This window comes from Phalacrocorax aristotelis, chromosome 6 (genome assembly GCF_949628215.1).
Source record: "Phalacrocorax aristotelis chromosome 6, bGulAri2.1, whole genome shotgun sequence".
Classification (NCBI taxonomy): Eukaryota; Metazoa; Chordata; class Aves; order Suliformes; family Phalacrocoracidae; genus Phalacrocorax; species Phalacrocorax aristotelis.
The window spans coordinates 54,242,428-54,254,454 of record NC_134281.1 but is presented as its reverse complement, the minus strand read 5'-3'; the positions used below and the strand labels follow the sequence as shown (position 1 = coordinate 54,254,454).

The following is a 12,027-nucleotide window of genomic DNA, read 5'->3' as shown; positions in this document are numbered from 1 at the left end:
GGGCACAGGGCCGCGTCCAGGCGGGGGGTAAATGTCTCCAGGGAAGGGACCCCACAGCCTCTCTGGGCAGCCTGTGCCACTGCTCTGGCACCCGCACAGGGAAGGGGTTTTTTCTCATATTGAGGTGGAACTTCCCGCGTTCCAGCTTGTGCCCATCGCCCCTTGTCCTGTCATTGGGTACTATTGAAAAGAGCCTAGTCCCATCATCCTGACACCCTCCCTTCAGATGTTTATAGGTATTGATGAAATCTCCCCATAGTCTTCTCTTCTCCAGGCTGAGCAAACCCAGGTCTCTCAGCCTTTCCTCATAAGGGAGATGCTCCAGCCCCCTGACCATCTTGGTAGCTCTCCACTGGACTTGATCAAGCGGTTCCCTGCCCTTCTTAAACTGGGGGGCCCAAAACTGGAGACAGCACTCCAGATGTGGTCTCACTAGGGCAGAGCAGAGGGGGAGGATAACCTCCCTCCACCCGCTGGCCACATTCATTTTGCAAAAGTGATTTTAAAAAGCAACAACAGAAAACAAAGCCATAGTTCTAACTTCGGCAATCTTTCTTAATTTGTTTCTTCTTTTCTCTGGGAAGAGTTGGTTTCTTTTGCTTAGCTATTTTCTGTCCCCAGCATGGACATGTCTGTACCTCCAGATCCAATGTACATGCCGATACTTTACCTAGTTGAACTTCAGTACTCCTTACAGTGCCTTTTGCATAAATTAAACCACAGAGAGATAAAATTTTGAACAAATATATAAATGATAGTACAAACTGCAGATTTGGACTGTATAAAATCTCCCCGTCCCTGTCAAAAATTACATATGTGTTTCAGGGAATTCTCATTTTTTAAATTTTTCCTGCATGAGAGAATTTGTAAAAATAGGTAACTTCTCTAAAAGTAATAAAAGAGTATGAAACGCTTTAGAAATAAAAAAAATGGTCCAGATATTCATGATATGTTGTGTCTTTTACAGGCATTCCTTTATGCAAAAATTACATTGTATCAAAAAAGTCTGTAGCTGTATACTACACTTTCTTGTATGCAGCTGCTAGTGTCTTACTATTAAACAGAATATTTCCTTTTCTTACAAAATGTGTGCCTTTCTGTCTTTTGGAAGACAAGCTGGGTAACGTGAGATAGTGTTAAATACCTATTTCTTTAAACTAGTAAATCCTTTCTCAATTTTCAGCAGAATCACAGATTTTTTTATATTTTTTTTTTTTTTAAATCATCCTAGTACAGTAGCACAAGGCCATTAATATTTCAGCGCAGGCTGCTGGAGACAAGCTGTGACAGCAAAGAGAAACAGCTAGTAAGTACGGAAAGCTGGAGCTCTATGGTGTTTTGAAGGCAAAGAAAATAAACTTTTCTTAAAAAGTATGATGCGTTAGAAGAGGCAAGGAAGCAAGGATCTAAAAAGATCAAGAACAACTTGAGATAACCCCTTGATAGTAGATTTTCACACGAACCAGAGGCTGTCACTTTTCCTATGAATTAATGATCTGTGGATTAAAACTCCTAGTGTATGAAGATGATTATCTGTTAGGACTGCAAAAAAGAGCGGCTGATAACAATCACGCCAGTGCCAGGATGCGGCTCCCTGGCAGGCAGAGCCCCTCTTCCCGTCCGCCCCTCCTCTACATGCACGTCCCTGCCTTGTCCGACTTGTGTCGTAAACTAATGCAAGGGGCCGGTCCGACTCTAGCTTCTCTCCACTGCAGAAGAACCGCTGAGGTCTCAGAGGACCAGCTCCTTGCCTGGGTGGGAATTCACCCCGGCACAAGGGGAAGGGGAAGGCCAGGCAACTAGGTCTGCCTTTACATTACATATCCTACGTGAAATGGGTACCATTACTCTGCCAGTATGTTTGGGTATTTGTCAATAAGGGAAGAAGCCATATTGCTGTAGAAAGCACCGCAATTCCATCACAAATTCACTCCTGGCCGTCAGTTTGGCTACACATACCATGCACAACAGCAAACAATATTATTAGAGGCTTGCTGAAGTATCATGAGCTGAAAGCTGGAAAGAGCTAAAACACAAATCCATCACATTAACACCCTGTATGTTCCTCCCATGCAGCAAATTAATACAATGAAGACAGAAGCTGCTCACGGCTCAGTGAGGGTGTGAAATGGGCACAGAGAGGGGTACGTGCAAAACCCCCACCACACACGCGTACAGCAGCTCCCTTGATTAATTACCATCACGACAGCCGCGGTGGGACCAAATATAATGCTGCTAGTGACTGCCATTCCTGCATCCTACTGCTCCTGTTAAATTTAATGCCATCCACATAAAGCTCATCCCCCCAGCTGGCGGCAAGGGTGCCTGTAGCTCCGGCACTCAGCAGGGCTTCCCTGGCGCGCGGCACTGCCACGGCCCGGCTGGGGAGGCTGGCCGTCCCCTCCCTCCCCGCCTGCCTCCCACGGGAGCCCCACGCGTGCTGTCACACGGATGCACGGCCCCGCCGTTGGGTTTTCACCAGCAAGGAGGGGAACGGCGGCTTCGGCCGTCCAAAGGGGATTTCTGCAGACGGGCAGAGCGGGGAGGGGTGCGTAGGGCACAGCCGCTGAGGTGTCGGTGGCTACGCGTGCTGTGCGGCAGTGGGCCAGGCGTATGGACTGCGCTGGGGCCCGGGCTGACAAACCCACCCCGAGCCACCTGTGGCAAGTGCTGAACCCTTTCTGCAGGTGCCGCGGCACAGCCTCCGCTTCTGCTAGGAAATACCTTCAATCCAAATACAAGACCTCGGCAGTTTGTTACAGAGATCAGCTGCCTGCAAACCTTATTTCATCTTCTATGGCAACTGCTATAAGTACTATGAATGTGTTTTATCCTGCATTTTTTCCCCCTGCAGGCATCCATGAGAAGTTCTGTATTAGGACAAACATTAAAAATACTAGAGCAATGCTAGATCACCTCACAGGCAACACAGGACACACCTGAGATTGCAATGTAGGTGTTACATTGTAAAAGCAGCAAGCAATAAAGCAAAACAACGCAGCACATGTTAGGTGGGGAGACTGCTCTAAGGAATCTCTCTGGCACAGAAAGGATTTTAACTGAATAAAATAAATTTAAAGTCCTCTAACAAAGATGCTGTGATCTTTATTCTGAAGCTTTATTTGTAATCTTTTCCTATCAACAAAGAAAAAATAAGCATATCAACAAGCAAAGTGTAATTCAATCCATCTTGCAGCCCTGACAATCAAAGAAAGAACTAGTGGGAGGCCCTGTGAGCGAAAAATCAATATTGCAGCTTTGTGCCGTGCAAATGTGAATACTGCCAAATAGCAGTGCTTAGGGTAAAATGAACTGTTTTGCTCCATTTTCTCCTCTCTGAACAAATGATTTTGAAACGACAGCTTTTTTTTGAGCTATAAAATGTCAGGCAATAACTCCCTGCGCTTTAGGCAAGTGATTGGAATAAATACCTCTTGGCAACAGGTGCAATGACTTAGGACTGAAATTCATTTGCATTCAGGAGATAATTCCCGATAAACAGATGCGCTGCCACAGGATGGAAGTTTGAACGACCGGCATCTGAATGCTATTGCCTGCTTCTGCATCATTCCAGAGCTTTTTAGACGTAAGTATGTGGCTCTGTCAATAATTACTGTTGCCACTGGTAACTTTGCATCTCCAATGCAATTCCTCGGGAATATTTTCAATACTGTATTTTCTAACCAACGTGTGTTCAACCTGCTGCCCGCCTTACTGTACCTTGCCTAAACCTCTTGTTTGGCTCTCCACTTGCAGCTGAAATCAACATTCCTCATCTTCCTGCTAATTGCTTCAAGGCAAACTGTGCCATGGATGACACGGCTCCTGCTGTCTGCCGCCCAAGAACGCACAGCGCTGCCCGACTGCAAAGACCTTGCTGGTGCCAGGGCTGGGACTTCCAGCACAACCTAAACATTAACTCAAGTAAGCGTCTACTACCAAATGCAGCATATGCTGTCTGTGATTCATTTGCGTTTGTATATATTAATCAGTGCTGGGTGTGCGTGGTTTTTTTTCAAATTGAGGAAGATTAATACCTAATGAGAAAAGAGCGTGATTTCTGTTCTGCTGACCGTTTTGATTATAGAAAAGCTTCCTGGTAAACATATGTTTCCTGCACGTTTTATCTGCTCACAAATTAGCAGAGTGCAGGCTCTTGATTGAAAGAACAAAATAAACTGCTTTTGCAAAATTACATTTCTAAGGAAAATAAAAAGGTAGAGGGGATTTTCGGTGGTGATATACATTTTGTAATGCTTTGTTGATCAATCCATATAGAAAAACGCGCTGAGAAAAAAATCTAAATGAAACATCACGAACACAAATTTTTCTCTTCTACTTTCTATGAAATGAAAAAATACAAGTCCTATGAAAGAAATGATTCTCAGAAACGTGCTTCAGAAATACATTAAATTCATATTTGGCTAAAAATAGTTTTATGTAAGTTTGCAATGCCTTATTTCGGGTCTTGGTTCCTTCATAAGAATTGATTTGTCTGTAGAAAGATAACCTAAATTTGTCAAAGTGCAAGGAGAAGTTAATAATTCACAGCATCCAGCCCACTAGCATACCATCTTTTTGAGCTGTCAATAATAAGAGGGTGCGCTAAGTTTGGTAGATAAAAGCAAAAAGGCACCACCACATTTGAATGTTCACCCCATACAGAAGAAAAATAGTGGAATGTAAACAGGCTAACATCAGTACTCCTCGACATCAGAAGCAAGGAACCTTTGATTAAAACTTAAAGCGCAGAGAAAGTCAACATGGAAAAACAAAATTATTTCAAAGAATGCAGATACTGGAAGAACTGAGAATCCAAAACAAATCTTTGAGAAATAAATATATATGCCTCTGCGAGCAAGGAAATAGTGCTTCTTGTGCTATTTAGCTCTAACAGAAAGGTCTTTTGAAAAGAGCACATCTTTTCAAACAGAATGTTTACAGTTGTCTCTTTCACAATCTCTTTTATTTTACCAAATCATGCAACATGATGATTCAAGCTCTGCACAAGACGAAGTGATGCATCTTGGGCAGCATTTCAATAATATGTGCTCAACAAATGCAGAGCCCGACGCAAACTGTGCCGAGAATCCTCTCCCTCTCCCAGCGAAGTGTGTACGTGCACGCGCGGAGGGTGCGCAGAGACAGCTGAACATACTTCGCCATCTGAAAATCATGCAAATACGCAACATGGGCTCCGCAAAGCTTTTATAATTCCACAGAAAATCCTCAGCATCCTGCAGTTTCTAAAGAATCCCACAAACTCTGTCAAGGGAGACTTTTCTTCCTGTCTCTCAGCGCCGTATATATTTCACACAGACAAGCATGTTATTTTGTTAAACAGCTTTTAAATTACCCAATCCTGGTCAACAGATCACTACCAACTACTAGAAAGATAGAGGCAATTTAAATGACAACTGTGCTTTCTAATTCTATCTTTGCAGGAAAAAAAAGTCATTCTGGCAAGCACGTCTATTAAAAGATTACATTGGCACAGTAAGAGCTTCTGATACTGCACAGAAGTCTGGAGTTCACAGCACTCAGCTCTTCTTTCAGGGAAACCCAGCAACCAGCGCGCAGCCAGCCCGCGCCACAGCCCGGCAGACAAAACCCCACTGTTCAGTCGGGGTAAAATTAGGCAGGAAGCGATCATTTCAAAAATATTCTCCTACAGCTGTATTCTTTGCAATTTTAAGTACATACTGATTGTTTTCATTTAAGATGCTGGGAGGAGGGGACATCTAGAGAAAAGGGATTATTTAGTGAAGGAAATTGTTTTCTAGTAAGAAACATCTTCCTCATTTTTTTAAGTCATTCATAAAAATGGGATTAACTCAAAACAAGGTACATGAAGGTATGTTCATTATTTGAACCTCAAAAAAGAGGCCCGAAGTCCTTAAGAACAGACTTGACCATTTAAATGTGCACATAAATTACACTGAAGCAAGGCAACTATTTCATTGAATAAATTAGCTCTGAGGGGTGATTTTTAACACTGGTTTCTAGACTTCAGTTTCTCAGACATACCGTTTCATCTTTTATTTACTTGGCTGAAATCTGGAAGCCTGTCTTTTACAAAACAGAAATACGAAATGCTATTTAAAAAAAGCTTTTAGAAATATTAAGTAACTAATGGTGGCTTTTTAGTAATAGTTTTTGCATTTTATTACATTGTGATTTAGTCTTCAAAAATTTTAGGATTTCAAAAATCTTTGTCAAACATTAGTGTTCTTTCCAGATTCAGTGGAAGCAGCAGAATTACAACAGTAAGTAATCTTCTGTAATTATATACTTAATATTCAGTGTACATAAACATAAAGCAAGGTTTGTCTGACTAATGAAATTCAGGACAGAAGCCTGAGTTACGCCCTCTGACTCACACCAGGACAGGTCCTGCCTTCCAGGTTCACTGAAACTTATTACGATTTTCCTTTTACTTTTTCCAGTCTCCATGCAATTCTCAAAAACATCCCTGTGAGGCTCTCTTCAGCAAAAAAAGAGTCAGGGCTTACCTGCTTTCTGCACCTTGTTGAATGATTCAGCAAAACCTAAAGGGAGCAGCAGCATCCCTGCCTTTTAATGTAACAGCGTTGATCCTTCCTGCGTACGGCTGGCAAGGACCTCATTTAAATTCTCCTAAAGAGCTCTCACTCCTCATTCAGAAGGGTGAGAACACGTCTTTCCAAGGTAGCCGAATTAAGGGGTATTTTTGATCGTGTTTTTGTTGGGTTTTGTTGTGGGTTGTTGGGGTTTTTTTTTAAATAGCAGGAGAGAAATTAGCTACATTGGCAGACCTGCAGACCGAAGTCCTTCAGTCATCCAGAACAAGAACAACCCAGACAGCAGCCGTGCACGCATCCCCACATTAGCCCATCATGCCTCAACCCTATTTTGAAGGAATCACCACTATGGGAAAAGAGATAGTTTGGTCTTCATGCCCATTTAATCCTTCACCTCCCTGCTGAGGCTGCCACAAGAGTGCTAATTAATGCTAAACTGTGAAAATGGGCTTCTGCACTTTGAATCCAGCCACGCTGAAACTGGATAGAAACCACTAATTCCTTTAATGAAAGTCACCAAACCAGAGCCTGGTTCCTGGCAGCATTTTAGCAATGCCTACATATGGCAGATGGAAACCATGTGATCTAAACATGAAAGTCTAAATATCTAGTGTAAAAATATGCGTGTTGTTCAGTTCTCACTCAGAACCAAATTTTCTTCTCATCTGCATGCACCTTCCCCATCGCTTTCAGTGGGAGCTGTATGCACGAGAGCAAAACTTTGCCCTCTTGATCTAAAATTATCCCAGTTTGAAAGAGTATTCATCTGTCAATGATATTTCTTTTCTTTTGCCAGCCAGATGTCTGTTCTCAGGCTGCAAGAATCTCCTTCCTTTTTTCCTTCACATCACACACACTTGATCCTCTGCCAGCTCACAGAAAGCACTCTACCCTTTCTTTCTTGCCATTAAATACATTGCATCTTCAAAATTTCTCAAGGCAAATAAGTCCCATGGTCTTTGTAAATCCCCCTCCTGGAGGTTATCTCCAGTTTACCAACTGTGAACTCTCTGAGCACACCACCTGTCAGGAAGGAGAAGCTTCTGAATCAGAAACAACCTCTGAAATAGGGAGGTAAGACACACAAAGGCTGATGTGTCAGAAAAGTTGTGTCAACAGGATTTCCTGTTGAATTATTTCCTCTGCACGGGATGCTGGTAGCAGAATAAAAATAAATATTCTTTTATTTTCTATAAAAATGTATTTTGACAACAATTTATGTTTCCAGTTATCTCAATCATTTTTGATTGGAAGCCATGCGTTGAGGAGGGGCAGGGGAAACGGAAGAGAGGCCGTATGATTTGCATCAGCAGTATTCAGAGTCAATGGCTGACAAAAGAAATGTGCTTTTCTTCCCATCTTTAAGAAACCTAAAGCTTTGTCACCTCAGAGGTTGGTAGAAACCATGCAGAGATGTACCATTTCCTTGGGACTACGTGCCCCGGTGAAAGTTAAATCACTCGAGCAGGTGACAGGTTGGTTGCCAATAATAAGCCTTGGGGTTCTGTGTACATCGCCTCCCTAAGTACATTATGCCCTAACCTGTTTAAGAAAGCAAAACATTTAATCTCACTAAAATGTAGAAATTGGACTCTGATAATTCTGGCTCATTTTATTAAAAAGCCAAATACCAAATACAGGCTTAGTGCTAAAAGATTGTCACAAATTTAATTAGAAATATTGTATGATTGCTACCACATGATAATACTTGAGATCGCAGTTGTAAAATTACAAAGAGGGTGTTTTCTTGTTTAAAAACAGAATTATATATACATTAGAAATTGAATCAAGCAACAATGTAAGAGTTCATATACTCTCTTGTGTTTCCATAAAATGATGGGGTGGAGTCAACTGTCACAGTATAATTTACAGTGGAAAAACTATGTGGTTAATTTTAATGACAGTCAAGCCACTTAAAGAGTGCTTGTGAGTATGCAAATAGCAGAGCAAGTCCCCTTTACATTCAGTATAGCTTTCCAAACGTGTCTGAGGATGCGGGAGTAGAAAGAAGAACCCTTGGAAACATAAAGGCTCAAGATCCTGCAGATGAAACCTCTAAACCAAAATACACAGTCATACCTTTTGAAAACAAGGAGAAGAGCAATGTGATAAATGTACTTTAAGGTAAATGTGCCGTCACTTCAAATATTCCCACAAATAGATATGAGACAAGAGTAGCAAGCAATCTCGGAAAATGCCTGTCAGAGTGAAAGGCTGTCGTCCTGACCTTACCTTCCATGAAGTATTTGTGGATTTCTAAAAGACTATTATAGAGAGGAGAGGGATATACCGTACGTAGTTTTTACAATGTACTTAAGGTTCTGGCGCATCCTGGGAATCATGGAATAATCCTACGTAGATACTTGAGAGCATCTGCTGAATAATAAATTGCGTGAAGAAAGGAAAACTATTGAATTGTTTACAAATAAATAGGTAATTTTAAAAGTCCTAAGGAATATCCGCAGTTCTACCATGCTCCCTGGGCAGCAGGGAGTAAGAACAGCAACACAGTTACCACTTCCAGAGTAAATAAAGGAAACATACACCTCTGCTACCCTGTCAAACTGCTGTTAGTCGCGTATAAAGGAACTGAATATCCATATGCCTTACTGCAAACATGAAAGACAAGGGAGATAGAGGGGCGGGATAGCTAAATTCCACCTGGACTCAAATTCAGGGCTTCTGAATTTGGATTCTGATTTTTCATCCTGGAATTTGTGTGTCCCCCCTCAACTGCCACGATGTGGATGCAAGACTGCTCTCAGCTTTTAGAGAACCAGCTAATGAGTGCTCAAATGAAATAAATGAAAAATCAGGATCCCTGAAATCTCTCTCAGAGTACTAAGACAGAAAGTAAACCATTTTCCATAATTATGTGGCAGGAGTTCCGTAATTAATGCTATTTACATTAGAAAGTAACAAAAGGGATGAATGCACACTGTAACACAACACAGAAAGGAAAACTTTGCATTTGCTCATTACTTCTAATTACAAGCACACATCTAATAACTGAAAGACTGTGCTTCCAAAGTCGTTCATTGATCTTAATACAACCAATAATAAAGGAAAGGGCTAGGAAAGCTCCGCACCAGACCAGGAAAAGTCATCATTAGGTGCTCAAGTGTAAGTTCACTATCCAGCATGACAGAAGTGCTGCACCGGTACTATAGGTGTGGAAGGTAAGGTAATTTCCTCACTAATTAATGCATTTTACATAGTGCTTCACCGCACCAGGTCACAGTTTTCTTTTAAAATTCTTTCCTTATATATCTAAAGCAAGCATTTCAGGAGGAGGCAGCTGTGACATATAAAAGATCTGATTGCTCCACTTTTTTCCACACCACCTAAAACGACACTTTCCCACCGAAAGCGCCACGTTCTCTTGATACATTATTTAGGTGTACAAACAGGCGGACGGCTTCTGCAAGTCAGAGGGGACTGCTCCTGATCTAACCGCTGGGTCGGGAGGGAGCACGGGGGCTGCCCAGGAGCCGCGGGTCCCGCAGGGCTGCTGCCTCCTCGCTGTCCCGGTGCAGCCAAGCCAGCCTTGCGCGGCCCACTGCCGGCCTCTGCTCGCACCCACGGGGTCCCTCCGCTCATCGATCCGTTTACATTGCTGTTTCTTCTACAGCAGTGAGTTTTATTAATCAAGATAATTTCCAGAGCGAGCTCAGAGTGTGATCAAAGCAGCCGTTATGACAGCATAATTGAGGAGGGAGTTGTTAATCTGCCGGGGATGCCAAGGAGGGAAGGAGAAGGTTAGGGGTGTCCAAAGGAGGCAGGAACGAGCAGGTGTTAGGGTAACTATTTAAATTAGGCATCCTGACATAATCGTTTATAACAGAGGCTTTAGACTCCCTGGAAGGCACGAAAGCTGGATATCCTATCTGTTCTACTCAGTAAGCAAGCTGCAATTCTTTTGGTACAAACAGCCAATTTAGGCTGCGCTACCGCGAAGCGAGCTGTATTTAATGAAACTCTTCTCCGCTACTTATACAATCCCACGGTAGAACTGCAGTGCCTTTTCCGTCTCTGCCACTGCTGAATTTGAAGTCCAGATCCCTACTGGGTTTCAGCAATGTATGGCCATGCCATATTTAAATAAAAAATAAAGATGATGTTTGAACTCCAAAACCAAAGAGAACCCTATTTTTCATTACAATGGTTTTCACATACACAAGCTGCTAGAAGATTACACAGGTACTTTATGAATCAAATGCAAAATACAGTAACAGTATTATCTTCTGCTGAAATGCTGTCATCTCTGAAGGATGTGTTGAGATCCAACATTTTACAATTCTTCATAGTAGTAATTTTGTAATATTTTATCTACTTGAAAATAATAGGGATTTTGGGTAAGCAGAATCTTAATTACCCCAATTAAGTTCTCATCCAGCATGACTAATGTCATCGGGAGCTTTGTCATTAACCTCAATGAGTGCAGGATAGATTCCTCAGAATTTAACCTGGACACTCAATATTCTTGTTCTAATGAAAAATGCATTAATGAGCTTCATTAGACTACTCCATTTTAAAGAATCATCTTCAGCAGTCAGTTCCCCTCAACAGCCTAATGGGGCACTGGTGCATTAGTGAGCACAAGAGTGTTGAGGTCACTGTAAGTCTTTTCATTGACTCAATGAGCTTCACGTTCGGCCCACCAAGGAAAGAGCAACACCTATTGACTCACTTCAGGAACTCCCTGTGGTAAAGATGACAAAACATGTATGAACATTTGAAATTAAAATGGGGTGTTACAGCTGAAGGAATATATCTGGTGCAATAAAAACAATTAAAACTAAAATTCCTCCCTATAATTAAAAAATGACACAATTTTTCTATGTAGTCTGCATGGAGGATCCTCAACACTTTTCAATCACTACCTTTTTCTAGCCATCTGCTGGGACACATTATGGGAAAACTAGTGATCTTCTATGACCTTCATTTTATTTTATTAAATGCAGCAGACACCTCATGCTGAATACAAAATAAAAAATATGCAACCCAGGAAAGTACTTCAAGAAAAAATGCCCTTTGGAGGACCCAATTTCAGTCTTGATATATAATGACACAGATTTCCCAACGACATTTGAATAAAAATCTCTATTATATATATTATTGTGTTCAAAATTCCATTCTGAATTACTAAATTTAGAACAGGCCCTGTAGATCATGATTCAGTCACTGCTTTATAAATGTGGGAAATACGTATCTGGAATACATGTGAAGTTAGTGCAGACTGACTGTACTTCCCATCTTTAGCCACATTTTAGGAGAGGATTTCTGTTTCAAATACCTTTCCAACTGGCGGTAGCAAAAAACCTCCCAAGTATTAAAATACACTCCTTGTTTACACAACAGTTGCTGATGTATTGCTAATAAAACCTTCAAGGAGAAAATAATGTGAATTGCCCAAGCAAGGGAGATTGCCACTTGCAGGTACTATTTTATCTTTCCCATAGCTCTA

General features: G+C 41.7%; 1 protein-coding gene and 1 long non-coding RNA gene across 16 annotated transcripts in view; one reads left to right on the top strand and one right to left on the bottom strand.

Moving 5' to 3' along the window:
• ADGRL2 (adhesion G protein-coupled receptor L2) overlaps positions 1 to 12,027 on the bottom strand; it is a 162,922-nt gene that overhangs the window by 73,378 nt on the left and 77,517 nt on the right. The window contains exon 1 of one of the 15 annotated variants that reach the window (XM_075097993.1): positions 3,721 to 3,809. The exons of the other annotated variants lie outside the window; for them this stretch is intronic. Coding sequence (XP_074954094.1) covers positions 3,721 to 3,769 — 49 coding nt within the window. The 5' untranslated portion in view covers positions 3,770 to 3,809. Of the gene's footprint in view, positions 1 to 3,720; positions 3,810 to 12,027 lie in introns of those variants that run through there. 15 annotated transcript variants of the gene reach the window in all.
• Positions 1,100 to 9,328, top strand: LOC142059298 (uncharacterized). Its single transcript, XR_012661276.1, has 3 exons — positions 1,100 to 3,586; positions 3,757 to 3,924; positions 5,445 to 9,328. It is a non-coding gene; the product is annotated as an uncharacterized LOC142059298 (long non-coding RNA).